The 18,278-nt window shown below is 32.5% G+C and overlaps 1 protein-coding gene across 2 annotated transcripts; it reads left to right on the forward strand.

The window, feature by feature from the left end:
• The first annotated feature begins 391 nt into the window (after nt 1-391).
• On the forward strand, nt 392-17,699 carry LOC140050393 (palmitoyltransferase ZDHHC20-B-like). Of its 2 annotated transcripts, XM_072095560.1 has the most exons (11): nt 392-559; nt 1,331-1,372; nt 4,576-4,670; nt 5,943-6,063; nt 6,483-6,552; nt 7,831-7,984; nt 8,911-9,043; nt 10,195-10,324; nt 12,467-12,594; nt 13,413-13,508; nt 15,449-17,699. In XM_072095560.1, exons 1-11 carry the CDS (start codon nt 451-453, stop codon nt 15,484-15,486), a joined length of 1,116 nt encoding a protein of 371 aa, XP_071951661.1. In that variant the 5' UTR covers nt 392-450; the 3' UTR covers nt 15,487-17,699. The 2 variants fall into 2 exon arrangements, with proteins under 2 accessions (XP_071951661.1, XP_071951662.1); XM_072095561.1 differs by lacking the exon at nt 13,413-13,508.
• The last annotated feature ends 579 nt before the right edge of the window (nt 17,700-18,278 follow it).

Below are 18,278 nucleotides of genomic sequence, written 5' to 3' on the forward strand. Positions count from 1 at the left end.
TCTAACCAAATTGGTTATAATTTATTTAATTTCATTTCAAAAGACATTTACCTAAATTGCTATTTAAATGTCATTTATCAAATTATTAAATGTTTCCTATTATTTATCTGGTTATATAGTAAAACACTGTGCTAAATTGCTATTGTATTAAGGACGAGTTCCGAGAAGATGTATTCAAAGCTACAACCAATCAGAACAGTGTTAATCAATATAGTCCATGGCTACAGCCAATCAGAAACGTCCAAATCGCAATAACCCCTAGGCTAATAGAAATTATTGGTCCGAGTAGCCTTTTCAACCAGACGTTGCGAGGTTTAAAAAGTAAAACATGATTTACTCGCCAGTTTGGTATAGTTTATATACCTGGATAATGACCAGCAGAGTAGCTAGAGAAATGAATCACCGAATTGTAGTTTTCTCTTTCATTGTGAAGTAGTTTAGGCCTTAAAAATGGGCGTTTTAAAGACTTGTTTGAAGACTGCAAGCTGGTTCCCCGTGTTGTTTATTTCGCTTGTAGTCGCATGGTCCTACTATGCATATGTTGTAGAGTTATGTTTTTGTAAGTATGGTATAAAAATCTATTTTTCCTAGGCCGGTATACTATAATTTACCTAGCTAGTCTAGCCTACAATTTGTGGCCTACTGCTAGTAATTTGATGACGTTTGGGCGGCGATCACAGCAGCAGCAGTGGGGGTGACAGTACCACTGTCGATCAGACATTATTCTCACTGTCTTTTCATATAGCCTCATTTAGATCCAAAAGATTGAATTTTTATAGAAGAAAAATTAAAAAAAATTTCTTTCCAATATGAATATTAATAATAAAGGTTTACTCATGCATGTAAATTTCAAAATATACCAACAAAATATGCAATTAATTGATAAATTTAAATCATAAAATAGGCCTAATTTAATATAATAATAATAGATATGTTGAAAAAGGTGCAATCATGAATTTGTTAATGTTTTTTTCTGGCAATAAATGAAAATTTTAATTATATATGTCACGTGTACCAAAAATAAAAATAAATCTATCAAAAAATGTGTTCAGTCATATAGGGCCTACATATTATTATTACTAGTTTTATAAATAATATAAAAAGAAAGAATATCTAATTGTAGGGCATCTCCACTGCCTGAGTTAATAAGGTTTATCGCAAATAGCGGACGCATACATACGTATGTTGTTTGTACTTTGTGACATTTGCTCCCAAACCCATCCCATCAAAATCAAGCTACTGTATTTATGATAAACCTTATTCAAAGTCTTCTTACTCCACTACCTTTACAAGTAAAATTATACTTAAAAATTTAGATTTTTTTTTTCAGATACACTTGCTACAGATCCTTATAATAACATTGGACAAGCTGGTAAGTTTTCTCATTCTTAATGCGATATGCAGTACTTAGACAAGAAACATCACAATATGCATACATTTACATGTCTAGTCAAAATGCAAAGTAACTGTAAAAAAAGCTATTCAACATTTAACTTTAGAATTTACAGTTAAGTATACTTTAATAACATGTTATAAACACAACAGGCACAGAACATGAATTCTAAAACCGCCCGGTCATAAATTGAAATTTAATTGATTAATTTGAAATGATATATTTTTGAAATAATAGAAAACTTGTTTAGTACTTACTTAATTTAAAATCATTTTGTATAATAAAATTGGTATGGTAATATCATTATCAATTGAGTTTATATATTTTATTAACAATTTTTCTATTATTATTATTATTTTATAAATCAAGTTATTATACAATATTCCATCTGCTATAATTTGTTTTAAAGATGATAATAAATATTATGCATGTGATCCTGTTTTGTAAATTTTCCAATCAATTTTCTGAATAACAATTAAATGTTAGTAAGTTGACATTTAAACGGTCTGATTGCCCGGCATCAACTAATGCAATCGAAATCTTGAATGAACGACAGCGGCGGATAAAATTTGACATCGTCGGTTTGAAATTATTACTATGTGTATGGATAAGATGTAAATGTCATGGTTAACATGCATTGACACTTGATATCATATGTTATTCAAGAAAAAGGCATCATGAATAATAATCTGTAAAGATCAGGATGGGGAAAAAAGAATGCACAATGATGAACACAGTAACTATTCTAGGTCTTTTGATATCTTACTACTAATACTGTACACTACCTGTAGTACTCTCATGGTACAGTAGGATCCCCCTTATTAATTTAACTCTTTCCTGTTTACAGTTTATGTTAATAATAAACTTACTGTAGGAAAAATGCAGTCTTATTACATGTATTTAGTTTAAATTTATGTTCTTTAAAAGTTGAATTATATTTGAATTTTTGACATACTTAGTATTTAAAACACCTTTGCTTGGTCTGTTTGTAACCTCTCGCTATGAACTAACTATTTATGGATGCCTTGACCACCCTCATATATGAAAGAACTGTTTTAAATACAGTATCTAATTAATTAAAAGGTCACATGTTTTTTTTATGAATTCAGATGTTACAATTGTACTGTATATTATCATATTTTACTCTTGTCAACAGACGTAAATTTTTTTTTATAATGCCATGTTCTAGTAACCCACAGAAAACTTGGAATCATCTTCCTCAATCTCCCTCTTTCTGCTCACTATCAAACTTGGACAAAAATTAATGTCCATTTATGAGCACATCACATTCTTTTGTCACATACAGATAGATAGTGTAGACAGAGCTTTAGTCTGTGGTACACAAATGTTTGTAAGTTGTATGAGTAGAATAGGGGTAGATCCGCTTGTTCTTCTTGACCACTGTTGGAAATTAAGTAGGGTTATTGTTTATGTTGTAGCAATGTTTTTACATTGAAAATAAACTTAATTAGAAATGTTAAACCCATACAGTACTTTTTATCCTTTAAGCGTTGAATATTTTATAATTGTTTTTTATTAAAAATAAAAGTAGTTATAAATTCAATTGAGTTATAGAATTATTGTCAACATATTTTACTGGAGGCAGACAATCTGTTTCAATTCGTATTATCTATGGAACTTTATAATTTGCATAAATCAAATCATTAGGGATCAAGAATTGATGATTTAGAGTTCACATGTTGTTGGGTCAATACACGACAAATTTAGCAAAGTTGTTGAAGAAAAGTACAATTGTATTACTTTATTTGTTCTAATTCATTCATTATATTTATTTTCCATAAAATAAAACAAAATAAAACAAGTAGATCAATGATGATTAAAATGATATGGTACTGTATACAGTAAAATGGAAGGATGCCTTTATAGGACAAAATGTCACTTAAGCTAAGGCCACCGGTGATAAACAAATTCCACAACAAATTGAAATGAAAATTATAATAATAATGAAATTGTAGATTGAAATGATATGTTGGTGTAAGTTGTGATTGTGGACATGAATCATAAATACTTCAAGTTAACATTAACTACTGTCATTTCCTAAAATCATTACGACAATTTACTTTATAATGCGAGTACGTGAAAGTGATATTTGAAATATGTATTTGGATTGTACTTGCTTGCTATTTATACTGGCAAACAACCAGCCTAGCAAACAAAATACCAGACATCTTATTTCTGTACCAATATCTCCAGAGACTAAATAGCTAATTATGAAACCATTTTTTTCCTTTCGTTCTTTTAATTTGATTATTATAATCAGTATTACACCGGTACTCATTAGGTCAACGAAAGAAACATTATTAATAATAATATATGATTTTGCAACCAACAATGATTTGCTAATGAATTTACGCATAGGATAATGATATTATAATTGTGTTGTTGTTGTAGACATATTGTCATAGTATTATTAACTGCATAATCATCCCATTACAGTAATTGGGTTCATAAATGAGGAAGAATATAATTCCCTGAGATTGTGTGTGGATTGGGGTTTCTTTTGGTCAATGTAGTAAATATGTTAAAAGTGTTGTTTGTGTTACTGTGAGTTTTAAAGCTCGGTTCTATAATACTAGAGACCAACACAAGGACATAATCGCAATTTAAGTAATTTGACCAATCACTGGCGATGGATTATTTGAATTGTCGTTCATCATTAGTAAATTCTCTTACGTCTACAGTACGTTGTTGCTTTGCGTCTGTATATAGGAACCAAACTTTACTACCAGGACGCAGCGCAAGCATGTATAAATGCATGTAATTTGATCTATACAACCAAAAGTTTTTCTTTTGTGATTAATTTACATGTGTAGCATTTACAGTATGTCATTGCATCACATTCTAGTGTGAACAAGCCTTGTCTACCTGTGTAGCATTTACAGTATGTCATTGCATCACATTCTAGTGTGAACAAGCCTTCTCTGTCTACACTGTCAAACTAGTTTGACAAAAAAAGTGTGATGTGACCAAAATTTGGTAGTGATATCCTCAAATATGGTAGGGATATAACATCATCATGTCCATATATGGGCACATCACACTTTTTTTAATATTGTAGACAGCGCTTTAAAGATGAATAATTGACATAGAGGTAAGAGAATCCAGAATTGGTTTGAGTTTTTATAAGTTATAATAATTTTAAAATTATTTCTTTTTTTCAGTGGTGTACCTTATATTTTATCATATATTATTGGTGATGTTTGCATGGTCATATGCCAAGACAATTTTTACGTCTGGTGGAGCGATTCCGGACGAGGTAAATAATTAATGTTTAAATTCATTCTTCTAAGCTAATAAATAGTTTATAGTCAACTACAGTATATTCAAACGATGTGAACTTTTGTTTAGTGAAACATAAACAGTGTTTATCTATCTTGAAACACTGAAATCATTATTTTAATGTTGAGGAGTCATGTATGGCAAACCAAGTCTGTAATCAATCCAAACCATTTACCGTCAAACCATTGATTTGGTTTTTCAAAGAATGATTTGGATAGAAAAAATAGATGATATGTTATTCAATTGTTTGAATTGAGTACTTTTTGGCAGAATTGGCTCATCATAGTTCCTATTCTGTTACTACTTTCGCTGTACTTAAGCCTCTAGTTCTTATGTGTCTGTAGTTGTAAATCATTATTTATAAACTTAAGCATAGAATCTATTGTAAGTTGATGCTTTTAGACATAGGAGCATATTTACAGCAATGTAGCGGATATTTCTGAAGCAATTTCATTAGAGACATTATTTTAAATGAGCTTAACTGTCATTTGAACTTTTTTGCAGCATTTTATGCATGTACAAATCAATGTCGTTCTACACTGGTGTTTTTTTAGTTCCACAATCTAAAAACCATTTCAACAAATACAATAAAATAATAAGAAATAACTAAGATATCAATTTTATTTGTTGCTGGTTTGAAATCCAAATCCATTGAAAATTAACATAAAGACATTTTGTCTTTATGTTATTAAAATTGCTTGTTTGCTTTAAGGTCATCTATTTTAGCTCCAAAGTAAATCCCTTTTTCTAAAAATGGATTATTCTAAAAAAAAGTCTAGAATTGATACAAATTATGTGCACATAACAAGTGTGATATTTAACTACTAAACTCTCTAATGGCTTTCTATGGATATTTTTAATAATTATTTAATTTTTTTGTCTCTGTTTTTGTAACAAATTATCATATAATTGTTACTTTCACTAGACCTACTGTATAGTATAATTACTTCTTAATAATTAATTAATAATAAAATACTAAATATTGTATTTTATAAACCATCACCACAGTCCACTAATAAGTTTGATTACATGATAATAAAACAAACTCTGAAGATAATGAGTGATTAGTCATTATCAAATTCAATATTTTGAACTAAAATCTGTATATTTATTTATATTTCGTTTTATAGTATAATATATTATATTTGTTAGTTTTTTTCTATACAATACTGTATAATTGCTGCTTCCTATTGGTTGATGATTTCTTTATTTTTTTGTTTTTTTTAAATAATAAATTGTTTTTTTGTAGTTTTACTTATCAAAGGCAGACTTGGAAAGAATTGAAGCTGAAGATAGAACAGATAGAAAAGATGAAATATTAAAGCAGATATCGCATAATCTACCTGTACACACTAGAACTCTAGGAGGAGGTTAGTGTTCAAGATTTGTAATGTTGTAATCATTAAACTAAAAAAAAAGGATCTTGCAGATCAGGCACATGATATATCCAGAGAGAGTTGTTATTAAATAATAACAACTCCCTATATAACAAAAGTTCTTAGGAATAGTAAACTGCTTTTTGTCCCCCCCCCCCCCACCTTCCCTCCTACTTTTTCTATGACACCCCATTCTCTCATCAATACCCTTTCCCCTCTCAATCCTCTTTCCTCAATCAAGTTAACTGGGCAGAACAAAATAATGGGGTTGTAATGTACATTTGGCCATTTTACCATTTTCCTGTAATACAGTACAGGGATTATACTGTAGTACAGAGAACATTATATGATAATGATTTCTACAAAAGATAGAGCATGCAAACACTTTCATGTTTTCTGTGATTTGATTTCAGGTATGCGTTACTGTTCTATATGTAAATCTGTTAAACCAGACAGGTGCCATCATTGTTCTGTATGTGAAAGGTAAGAATAAGCAGATATGTAATAATGCATCCCTCGTCAAGACATTGCTTTAATAATTGCCTAATAAGGACAAATTCTTCATATTCAAATTCTTCATATTCAAATATATCCAAATTTTAATGTCTTTCATTTATTTATGCATAGTAAACCTTTTTTGAAAAGAAAAATTGAATGTTCACATGTTTCTAGGAATTGTATTATATTTTATATGGTTAATATCATTTTATTTTCTTAACTATTGGTGATATAAATGCAAAATATATGATAAAAACCATTAAACGCATGGTATTAATGCGTTTACTGATGCGTATCCTCATAAACGAGGTCTCCTATGAGAAGGGCAGTTACTAAATGCCTCGCGGCCATATGCTTGATATCTTTATCTATATGATCATAAAGACATTTAAGATGCAGTCAAATTCAAAGATTTAAATTAACATGCTTTTAGTTCAATTATAGAAAATGTACATGCAACCATTTTGATGTAATCTTAATACCATAAGATAAAATGCAACATTTGTTGAATGAACTAATAAAATAATAAAATGTGTTATTTTTTTTTTAGTTTTAAAATACCTTTTCAATCCTTCCTACTTTAATTAATGATCTGTCTCTGTACATTCTCAATCATAATTGTTGAATCTTTGTATAATATTTTATAAATTTTACATTTAATAATTTTGTTTGCTTGAAGTAGTGAAAAAAAACATTTTTTTTTATATTCCATCCACCATGTCTCTTTATATAAAATGCTGCTTCAATGCTGTACAGCTCAATCTTGTAGTGTCGGAGGACACTCAGTCACGCTTGAATGAATCTCACGACAATTCAGTGATAACATCACAGTCATATATTAATGTTGGTACATTAGTAATCTACTACTTTAGTAAAGCTATACATTAATGGAATATATGTACATTTATTTAATGTGCTTCAGTTTTATAGGGGTTAGCTTATAAAATATCTTTTTATTTTTCTCAAGTAAAATATAATTTTTTTTTGTGTTTGAATATTAAAAACATCTTACTGTATTTTCAAAATTATGAATATTTTTCTCCGACCTGCAGCAGGTCATGACCTGACCTGTAGGTCAAAGTCTGACCTGTATGATGCAACATGTAGGGACAGTGACTGACTTATTTTAGTGTCTATGTCGTCCCTCGACCAAATGACACTTTGTTGTTTTTGTATATATAAGTTTTCTCATCTAATTATAAAGATTTTTTTTGGGAAAAATTCGCTTAGCTTATAAATTGTATGGATGTTTTTGTTTTGCAGGTGTATTTTGAAGATGGACCACCATTGTCCGTGGGTTAATAATTGTGTTGGATTCACCAACTATAAGTTTTTCGTTCTGTTTCTGTTTTATGCATTGACTTACTGTTTATACGTAGCTGCCACGGTCCTCCCATATTTTATTAAATTTTGGTCGGTAAGTACAATTTGTTCTTTCACACTTGCTCTGGTACAGCTCTGGTTCCAGTTCAGTTTAGAGTACAACATTAGAGACTTTTCTGGATGTAGTTATTAGCTTCCAAATGTGGAATAAATGTATTACAAAATGTTTCATCCATTTTTTTGTTTGTTGGGTATAATAAGCCTACCATTTTGAATCAGATTTGTACTCAAGAAAATCAACTTATTCAGAATCGGTTCCTACATACATGAATAACTGATAATTGTTAATTTGCAATCTTTTCTCTTTTTGTTTTGTTTGAAATAAAGGAAATGCATAAATGATTAAGATGAAATGTTAAAAATATTGCATGTTATCTTGGACAAAATTTTAACGCTGATATTTTATCAGAATTATTTTAAATTGAAACAAATGTTGACAGCAAAGTCACATTTAAGTGCATTTAACAATAAATGATTCATTACTATGCTTGACAGCAGCAAAGGATTAGTATATAGTGTACATTGCAATCAGAATCTATGTACACATTTCTACATTTGGAACATTCAAAACACATTATTTTTGGTATTGAAATATACCATGCATGATGAAAAATAGGTTAAAAATGTAATAACTTAATGTAAAAATATATGAAAATATTCAATGTGATAGACCACTTTAAATAACAATATCAATACTTATTTTGTTTTTTTTTAATTAAGAAAATAACATTTCTTGTTGATATTGATTTGTTTTTTTGCTGTGGTTGCAACATTCAGGATGTAGGCGGTGCAGATATGAGCTTCCAAGTAATGTTCCTGTTCCTAATGGCAGCCATATTTGCGCTTAGTGTAGTCACCCTCTTAATGTACCACATCCAACTGTCCGGCATAAACCGTTCAACACTAGGTAGGCCAGCTTTGATATTTATACTTTTAAATTTCTTTTTTCATGTTGGTTAGGGAGAGTTGGGTGATGAGTCTAGCAAGTTTCATATTTTGTTCCTGTTTTTCGCGGCAGCCATGTTTGCCGTGAGCGTTCTTGCTCTACTAGGAATGCACACTCACCTCGTTCTCACCAACAGGAGCACCCTTGGTAAGACTTTTGGTTCAAAGGTCGTGTTAAGGCTGATAATGGTATTCCTTTATTTCACAGTGAATAGAGACTTTTCTCAATGCCTCGTAAACCTGATTCATTCCATTCCAAATACTTCTGTTCATCTCTATTTACATTCTTACATTAAAACGAAAACAACAATTTTATTTTAATTTAACTTTTTATCATTAAGCAAAATTAGTAAACAAAATCCAGTTTCAAAATCGTTTGAAATTGACCTTTCTTTCAAAAAAATTGTACATTTTAAATCTAATTGCTGGTGTTCTTTACTAGCACTGCTACACAGTATACTGCTCGCATAGATTGTGAGGCATCATCTAGGTACCTTAAATGTCCCTCAAATTCAACTCTATTCACCACCTTTTCTTTATTGTTATCCGTCTACATACGACTGAACCTTTCAGATTATAACATTATTTATTTTTTGTTTGTTGACTTTGTTTTTGTTTCCTAATAGCATGAATATATGGTTTGTATTTTTTTTACTGGTTTGGTACTGTAAACATTATTTTGTTTTTACGTTAATTGCGAGGTTGCAATATTAATAAATCTGATATTTTGGTTTTGGTTTTAGTGTTTTCTTTTTGTTATGTTTTATTTAGAAATCAATAGTCACAGTTACAAAAAACAATTTTACTATGTGTATGTTTTAATCTATTATTATTTTTATCATTATTCAATATATATTTCTTACAATTATTTGTGTTTATAAAATATAATTTTGCTTATTTTAATCAAAAGAATGTTTATACATGTACCCATCATGGTGTGTACCAAAAGTAATATTTATTACCCACTCTAAATTTTGGAGTAATTATTTCATGCCAGTCCTACTTTCACCTATCTTGTTCAAGATGGCAAAGGCAACTTACTCTGGTTCATGTTCAATATCATTGACTTAAGCTCTGTCTACACTATCAAACTTTATGTGACAAAAAAATGTGATGTGCCCATATATGGACATGATGATGTCATATCACTACCATATTTGGGCATATCACACCAAGTTTGATAGTGTAGACAGAACTTTATGCAGTAAATGAATGCTAATCTTTATAACATACAATTGCATGTATTCAGTGGAAACATACTTATTCTTTCATTGATTAACATGGTTATAACTTACTTAGAGTCGTTCCGTGCTCCTGTCTTCCGCCACGGACCAGATAAGGAAGGATTCAGCCGGGGAAGTTTCTGCAACAACTTCCGTGAAGTATTTGGCGATGAGAAAAAAATGTGGCCACTACCAATCTTCACAAGGTATAAATAATTTTGTTTGTGTAATCAATTTGTTTACATGTTTCCATTCTGCTTGTTTTGTGTCCTGTTCTCATTCTAATATTTTTGCAATTTGTTTAAATCTCAAAATCTCAATCTCATTTCTCAGTCTCTCTAAACAGAACCTACTATATTTAAAATATATTTTGTTTGTAATGTTGTTACTCATTCATAATAACATTAAATTAACATTCAATATATTTTGTTGACTAACTGTAGTAAAGGAAGCGGGTCAATGTTTCCTAACTACTACAATAATGCTCACATGTTCCCTCCGTACCGGTGAGTACAAGGGTAGCACACATTGCACAGTTCCCTCCGTACCGGTGAGTACAAGGGTAGCACACATTGCACAGTTCCCTCCGTACCGGTGAGTACAAGGGTAGCACACATTGCACAGTTCCCTCCGTACCGGTGAGTACAAGGGTAGCACACATTGCACAGTTCCCTCCGTACCGGTGAGTACAAGGGTAGCGCACATTGCACAGTTCCCTCCGTACCGGTGAGTACAAGGGTAGCGCACATTGCACAGTTTCCTTCGTACCGGTGAGTACAAGGGTAGCGCACCATGCACAGTTCCCTCCGTACCGGTGAGTACAAGGGTAGCGCACATTGCACAGTTCCCTCCGTACCGTTGAGTACAAGGGTAGCACACATTGCACAGTTCCCTCCGTACCGGTGAGTACAAGGGTAGCGCACCATGCACAGTTCCCTCCGTACCGGTGAGTACAAGGGTAGCACACATTGCACAGTTCCCTCCGTACCGGTGAGTACAAGGGTAGCGCACCATGCACAGTTCCCTCCGTACCGGTGAGTACAAGGGTAGCACACATTGCACAGTTCCCTCCGTACCAGTGAGTACAAGGGTAGCGCACATTGCACAGTTCCCTCCGTACCGGTGAGTACAAGGGTAGCGCACATTGCACAGTTCCCTCCGTACCGGTGAGTACAAGGGTAGCACACATTGCACAGTTCCCTCCGTACCGGTGAGTACAAGGGTAGCACACATTGCACAGTTCCCTCCGTACCGGTGAGTACAAGGGTAGCGCACATTGCACAGTTCTCTCCGTACCGGTGAGTACAAGGGTAGCGCACATTGCACAGTTCTCTCCGTACCGGTGAGTACAAGGGTAGCGCACATTGCACAGTTCCCTCCGTACCGGTGAGTACAAGGGTAGCACACATTGCACAGTTCCCTCCGTACCAGTGAGTACAAGGGTAGCGCACATTGCACAGTTCCCTCCGTACCGGTGAGTACAAGGGTAGCGCACATTGCACAGTTCCCTCCGTACCGGTGAGTACAAGGGTAGCACACATTGCACAGTTCCCTCCGTACCGGTGAGTACAAGGGTAGCGCACATTGCACAGTTCCCTCCGTACCGGTGAGTACAAGGGTAGCACACATTGCACAGTTCCCTCCGTACCGGTGAGTACAAGGGTAGCGCACATTGCACAGTTCCCTCCATACCGGTGAGTACAAGGGTAGCACACATTGCACCGGTGGTGTCGCCCCAAAAACATTAAATTGTAATGGCAATGTAGTAGCTTAGTGGTTAACATGTCTAAATCTGTATCTACACTAGCAAACTAGTTTGAGTTGCCCAAATATGGTAGTAATCATCACCATGGGCACATAACATTTTTTTGTTACATAAAGTTTGATAGTGTAGACAGAGCTTCGTATAGTATAGTACAAGGAATTTTATTTTATACCATATATTAATGTGGATAATTCTTTTTCTTCCGTTATAACTGGGCTAAGTTGCACCCAGGTGAGGATGACACACATATAGCAACTTTCAAAGGATTCCTTGTAATCGCACAGGTGCCACCAAATGGAACTCATTCATCATTCCACAATGACAATAATGAACCAAATATTAATGTGAACTACCTCAGTGGCTCCGGTCAAGTTTGACCTACATACCAAATCTCATTTTATCTAAATCCTAAACTAATATATTTACTTTTATTACATCTAATGTGTGTCTTTTCTTTTTAGTACCATGTCATGGTTTTTTGGGGAAAAGTAGTTAAAATCAAAAAAGTAGAAAACATTCAATAGTTTTATCAACCATGATTTATTATTAAAATGAAAAATTAACAATGTTTTTATCTTTTCAGCAAAGGGGATGGCATACGCTACCCTATACAAGCTAGAGATGAAGATTCTGACCGCCTTCTGGATGGTCCACCTGAAGATGACCTTGAAAGTGAGATGACCAGTGGAGCGGAAGATTCTAAAAATCAAGGTATGAGGAAATAAACAATTTTTACTATTACAAGTGTTTCTACTTTGATACAATAATAGCATTTAAGGTAAGAATGTCAGCTAATGGATTTCTGATTTTAAATTTGTGAAGACTGCCCTCATCTCTAAATATCCAACGAGTGTCTTCGATTAGACTATCATAACTTTGTTGCAGTTTTCTTTGCTCTTGTTGCTGTTTTCATGTTGTTTTCATTGTGTTTTTGTAGATTGTATACTTTACTGTACACCACATAAACGTTCTATGTTGCTATTATCTTCTGGATACTACCATACCATTAGAATCTGCTTTTTAACACATTTCAAAATATCTTTTTATTTCCATAACATAAGTTAAACTTTTTCCATGGACACTTGCATAAACAACCCATTCAAGACACCAATTATGCTTGTCTAAAGCTCTGGTTACACCATCAAACTTTATGTGACAAAAAAATGTGATGTGCCCAAATATGGAAGTGATATGCGCAAATATGGTAGTGCTATGACCATCATGTCCATATATGGGCACATCACATTTTTTTGTCAAATAAAGTTCGATAGTGTAGACAGAGCTTTAGTTTACAATAAATGGGCAAAACTGTTACCTACTAACTTTTTCCAAAGATACTGTCACAACCAGTAGTGGATCCAGGATTGTTTTTAAAAAGGGAGCACTAACACGTATTAATAGTCATAAATATCAAAAAGTATTTTATAATTTCAAAAGGGGTAGCACACCCCTTCCGAGATCTGCCCCAGAAAACTAAAACTCATTGTTGCTTTCTGCATTGTTGATAATTTTCTTTGCTTTTTGTTTAGGAAAAGGAAACTTGCATGCAAGCATTCAGGAGAGTGTCAACTACAGTACAATTATCGAATCAGATAAAGCCCCTCTAAGAGAAGTGGCTCAGCCAAGTAGGATATAATCTTCTTCCTGAGTGGCTAGTTGACTTTTAGCTCCGCCCACTTTTAGCTTAGCACCATCAATCAGCTTTTTCCTTTTATATATTATGTTTGTGAATTGTTGTCAGGATTTGATCATGTTTTTAACTTTGCTCTTTTCAAAGCTCCATACTTTTAATCTATGTATAACATTTGCTAATGTTATTTTAAGCAAACATTTTTTAATGCATTCACATCATCAAATTCTTGACTGAAATTAAAACGTTTTGTTGCAAAAAGCATTGAAGCATGTTATGTTTACATTTTGTGGGATTCTTTAGTTGTGTTTTTTCTATCTCACTGTATTTTAATGTTTCTTCTTTTGCAAACCTTTTGTGAATATGTGTACACCATGTAATATCTTAACACATTTGATGAACTTTCACCTACAGTATTCAAACAATGTTCCTCACTTTCTAAAGCTATGTCTACACTATCAAACTTTATGTGACAAAAAAATGTGATGTGCCCATATATGGACATGGTTGTGATATATCACTACCATATTTGGACACATCACACTTTTTTTGTCAAACTAGTTTGATAGTGTAGACAGAGCTTTATGGTATATATATTTTTATTGTAGTATTGTGGCTTAAGCAGCCTTTCATGTTGTAGAGAAAATCATTTTTTAAACATTTTTCTTTTTAATGTTTTATACCTTTAAAGTTTATAGTTTATAACTCACTACACATATCAATAACTGATGGCAACTTATTACTATTGAATCTACATCTTAATTTTTGTACTAACACTTTATAACACTTTATTCTTAATTCTCTTTCCTTTATTTCACTTATATGTTAGACATGCATATTTTTTACCATAAATATCATGGTACTAGTAGCAATATATAATACAGTGGAAACGCTATTAAGGGGAGACCTTCAGGACCAACAAAATGCCCTCTTAATAGGAGTTTGCTGTAATGTTAAAACATACATTGCCATTTGTTCATTTTACAAGTGTCCTCTTAATAGGAGTTTGCTGTAATGTTAAAACATACATTGCCATTTGTTCATTTTACAAGTGCCCTCTTAATAGGAGTTTGCTGTAATGTTAAAACATACATTGCCCTTTGTTCATTTTACAAGTGCCCTCTTAATAGGAGTTTGCTGTAATGTTAAAACATACATTGCCATTTGTTCATTTTACAAGTGTCCTCTTAATAAGAGTGTCCCCTGTTTAAGAGTTGGCCATGGTATTAAAACATATATTGCCCCTTGTTCATTTCACACAGTGTCCTCTTAAAAGCATTGTCCCCTCAATAACAGTGTCCTCTTAAAAGCTTTGTCCCCTCAATAACAGTGTCCTCTTAAAAGCATTGTCCCCTCAATAACAGTGTCCTCTTAAAAGCATTGTCCCCTCAATAACAGTGTCCTCTTAAAAGCATTGTCCCCTCAATAACAGTGTCCTCTTAAAAGCATTGTCCCCTCAATAACAGTGTCCTCTTAAAAGCATTGTCCCCTCAATAACAGTGTCCTCTTAAAAGCATTGTCCCCTCAATAACAGTGTCCTCTTAAAAGCATTGTCCCCTCAATAACAGTGTCCTCTTAAAAGCATTGTCCCCTCAATAACAGTGTCCTCTTAAAAGCATTGTCCCCTCAATAACAGTGTCCTCTTAAAAGCATTGTCCCCTCAATAACAGTTTCCTCTTAAAAGCATTGTCCCCTCAATAACAGTGTCCTCTTAAAAGCATTGTCCCCTCAATAACAGTGTCCGAAAGGAGAGATTGTACTATATTATACCTTAAAGGAAGACCAACACACAATTCTCTGACTGTACCAAATTAAAAGCAAATTTTTAGAATGTTATTGCCATTTTTGTGTTGATAACATTCCAAATTTATTTTAATCTTTTTTCAGTGCATATTAAAATATTTTTTAATTAACTAATTTGTTTTTGTTTTTCAGGTGGAGCCATAAATTATTCTGTTGAAAATGAACAGTAACATACTCAGTGCATCACGAAATGTTGTTATTTCTGATTAGCTCGATGTGGCCTAGGAAGGCAATCAATGTAGTCTACAAAGGCATTCAGTGTGGCCTATGAAGGCATTCAATGTGGCCTACAGGTTCATTCAATGTAGCCAATAGAGGCAATGTGGCTTGTATGTTTATACAAACAACGGTGTCAACACACATGCGAATAGTAAACTAAAGTTACCGTACATAAATATCATGTGTAAAATTTTCCTATGTGTAAATACCATGTACTTGTGTAAAAATATCAAATTGCTAGTAGGAGTTATGTATAGAGTATATGTGTTTAGAATCTTTCTTTTATAAAAACATATGTAAAATAATAGGCTAAAGATGATTTGCTTCACAAAAGCTGAGAGCATAATAGTAGATAAAATAAAATGTCACATATACGCATACTACACATGTAAATGTGATATTCTCTTGAACTTTTACTGAATGTACAAAATATTCACCTGGTGTAAATTCTATCTGTGTAGATACTTTATATTAGATATGAAGTCCCAGTTTAGTATGTAAGCTTAGTTCCTACTACCAGGGGTGCAGGTGTAAATTATAAACTGACCAATGACGAGTGATGGTGCACCAAATCAACACATTGTCATTGGTCAAATGTTTATCTACATTGTAGCATTTGGTATTTGTGTAAGTACGTGCGAGTATCATCTAGGTGCCGCGGCCGCTATGTGTAAAACAGGTCGGTCAGATGTGCAGCAGTTTAGTTGCATGTGTAGATATATTTCCATGTGGAACTTCCATGCATATGTAGCAATAGGACCAAATTTCTGATGCCTTTATAGCTTATTATCCTAGTCCAGCACAAAATAATAGATTTTATAATGTTCTGAAAATATTAAATTATTGATGTAGATGTGTCTTATAAATATTTGCTATTCTACAATATTGATGTTAATTTTTAATAGACCTAGCATGCAAGTGTACAATAATTATTAAGCTCTGTCTACACTATCAAAAAAGTGTGATGTGCTCAAATATGGTAGTAATATAATTTTATCGTATCCATATATGGGCACATTTGTTTGTCACAAAGTTTGATAGTGTGGACAGAGCTTTAAGGTTTGAAGACAAAGCCTTGCTCATTTTGTTGATTTAATTTTATCCGATTATCGTTCGTTGGTAAATGATGTAAAATATATTTAGAATTTAATATTTATGTCTGCTGTACATGGTGGTACTTTAATATATATTTAGAATTGAAATGTACGAAAAGAAAATAATTTTATACTTATGCTTTCTTTCTTTTTTTTTTTTTGATGTAGGACTTTTTATCCTATTTTAAATAGCTGATAATTATACTAATAATGTGATTATACACCCCACCAGTATATAGCAAATAGTTGCACAAACAAATTTATTTTCCAGACCCTGCAACAATCCTAAACATTTGAAAATAGAGGTTGACAATAGTAAATAATGCATAGTAAATGATGGATCATTATGACCTTATATAGGCATATAATTTCTAAATATGACTGTATTACTTTGTAAATTTAGTTCCGAGACCCAGCAACAGCAACAATATCCTAAAGATGTTTACAAATAGAGGTTGACAAATTTCTGAATATAGGTAGACCTACTACTATTTTCTAAATGAGATAGAGCGTAGGTAAGGTAATCAAGGCCGTAGCGAGAGGTTAAAAACAAACAAAATTTGACGATCCGTGCAGTGGAATTTGAGTGGGTTGTGGAATTTGGAAATTTCTGTCTACGGCCCTGGTAATGTATCGCACAAAATATTCTTCCTTAAATTTAGGCATATCATTACTAAATATGAGTGTAGGTGTACTGTACTACTATACTATTTTGTAAATGTCAGCGTTAGGTCATTAATGCTCCAGAAAGAAACCTACAGTATTATTTATAATTAACATATCAATAATAATTTCATTTAAGTGTGGGTCAATAAGATATACCTTTTTAACGTAATATTCAAATTATTACTCTTTCAATGTTAGTTATGTTTTAAATACAGTGTAAAATGGTCTTTATTCTTAAGTACGTACTCAACTTAGTATGGTGTGTTTCACCTGTATATTTGATTGGTTGAACTCTATTTGTTTTACTTTTACACATTTGTATTTGCAATGAGTAAATAAATCCAATATTGTTTTCAATAATGTGCATTAATTGTTTTCTGAAATAAAAACAATGTTGCGTTGAACTCCGTTGTACTGTTTTATTTACTATTGAGCACTGTGCTGTCCACTATGTTTAAAGCCTTGTCTAAAACTATCAGACTTTATGTGACAAAAAAATGTGATGTGCTCATTTATGGACATGGTGGTGTCATCACTACCACATTTGGTCATATCACTACCATATTTGGGCACATCACACTTTTTTTGTCAAACTAGGTTGATAGTGTAGATAGAGCTTAAAGCACGACACTGTATATTGATATGATGTAAAGCGTTTTAAAATATTTAAAAGTTTATCATTATTTACATTTATAAAATGTGTTGACAATTTACAGGCTTCTTGAAAATTGTTTTTGAGACGGAAAATCTCTTATAAAAGATAACGCCCATTTAATTGCAGTTATGAGAGGCCATCGGGGCCAAAATGATGATTCAAAAGTTGCGAAAAGCAGACGATATGGAGGCCTACCTTGTTTTGGATAAAAAACAAAATACGGATTTTTTGGACGTGAGATCAGTTTGAAGTACATCATTATTCACTTATAAAAGGTAAGTAGAACTTTATTACCTTATTTTTTAATTGCCTAGGCATCTAATTACTC

Source organism: Antedon mediterranea, chromosome 5, assembly GCF_964355755.1.
Source record: "Antedon mediterranea chromosome 5, ecAntMedi1.1, whole genome shotgun sequence".
Taxonomy (NCBI): Eukaryota; Metazoa; Echinodermata; class Crinoidea; order Comatulida; family Antedonidae; genus Antedon; species Antedon mediterranea.

Coding starts and splice junctions, on each gene's coding strand:
- LOC140050393 (XM_072095560.1), top strand. CDS start 451: ATGGGCGTTTTAAAGACTTGTTTGAAGACTGCAAGCTGGTTCCCCGTG. Junction 560..1,330: donor TGTTGTAGAGTTATGTTTTT/GTAAGTATGGTA, acceptor TTTTTTTTTCAG/ATACACTTGCTACAGATCCT. Junction 10,325..12,466: donor CCACTACCAATCTTCACAAG/GTATAAATAATT, acceptor TTATCTTTTCAG/CAAAGGGGATGGCATACGCT.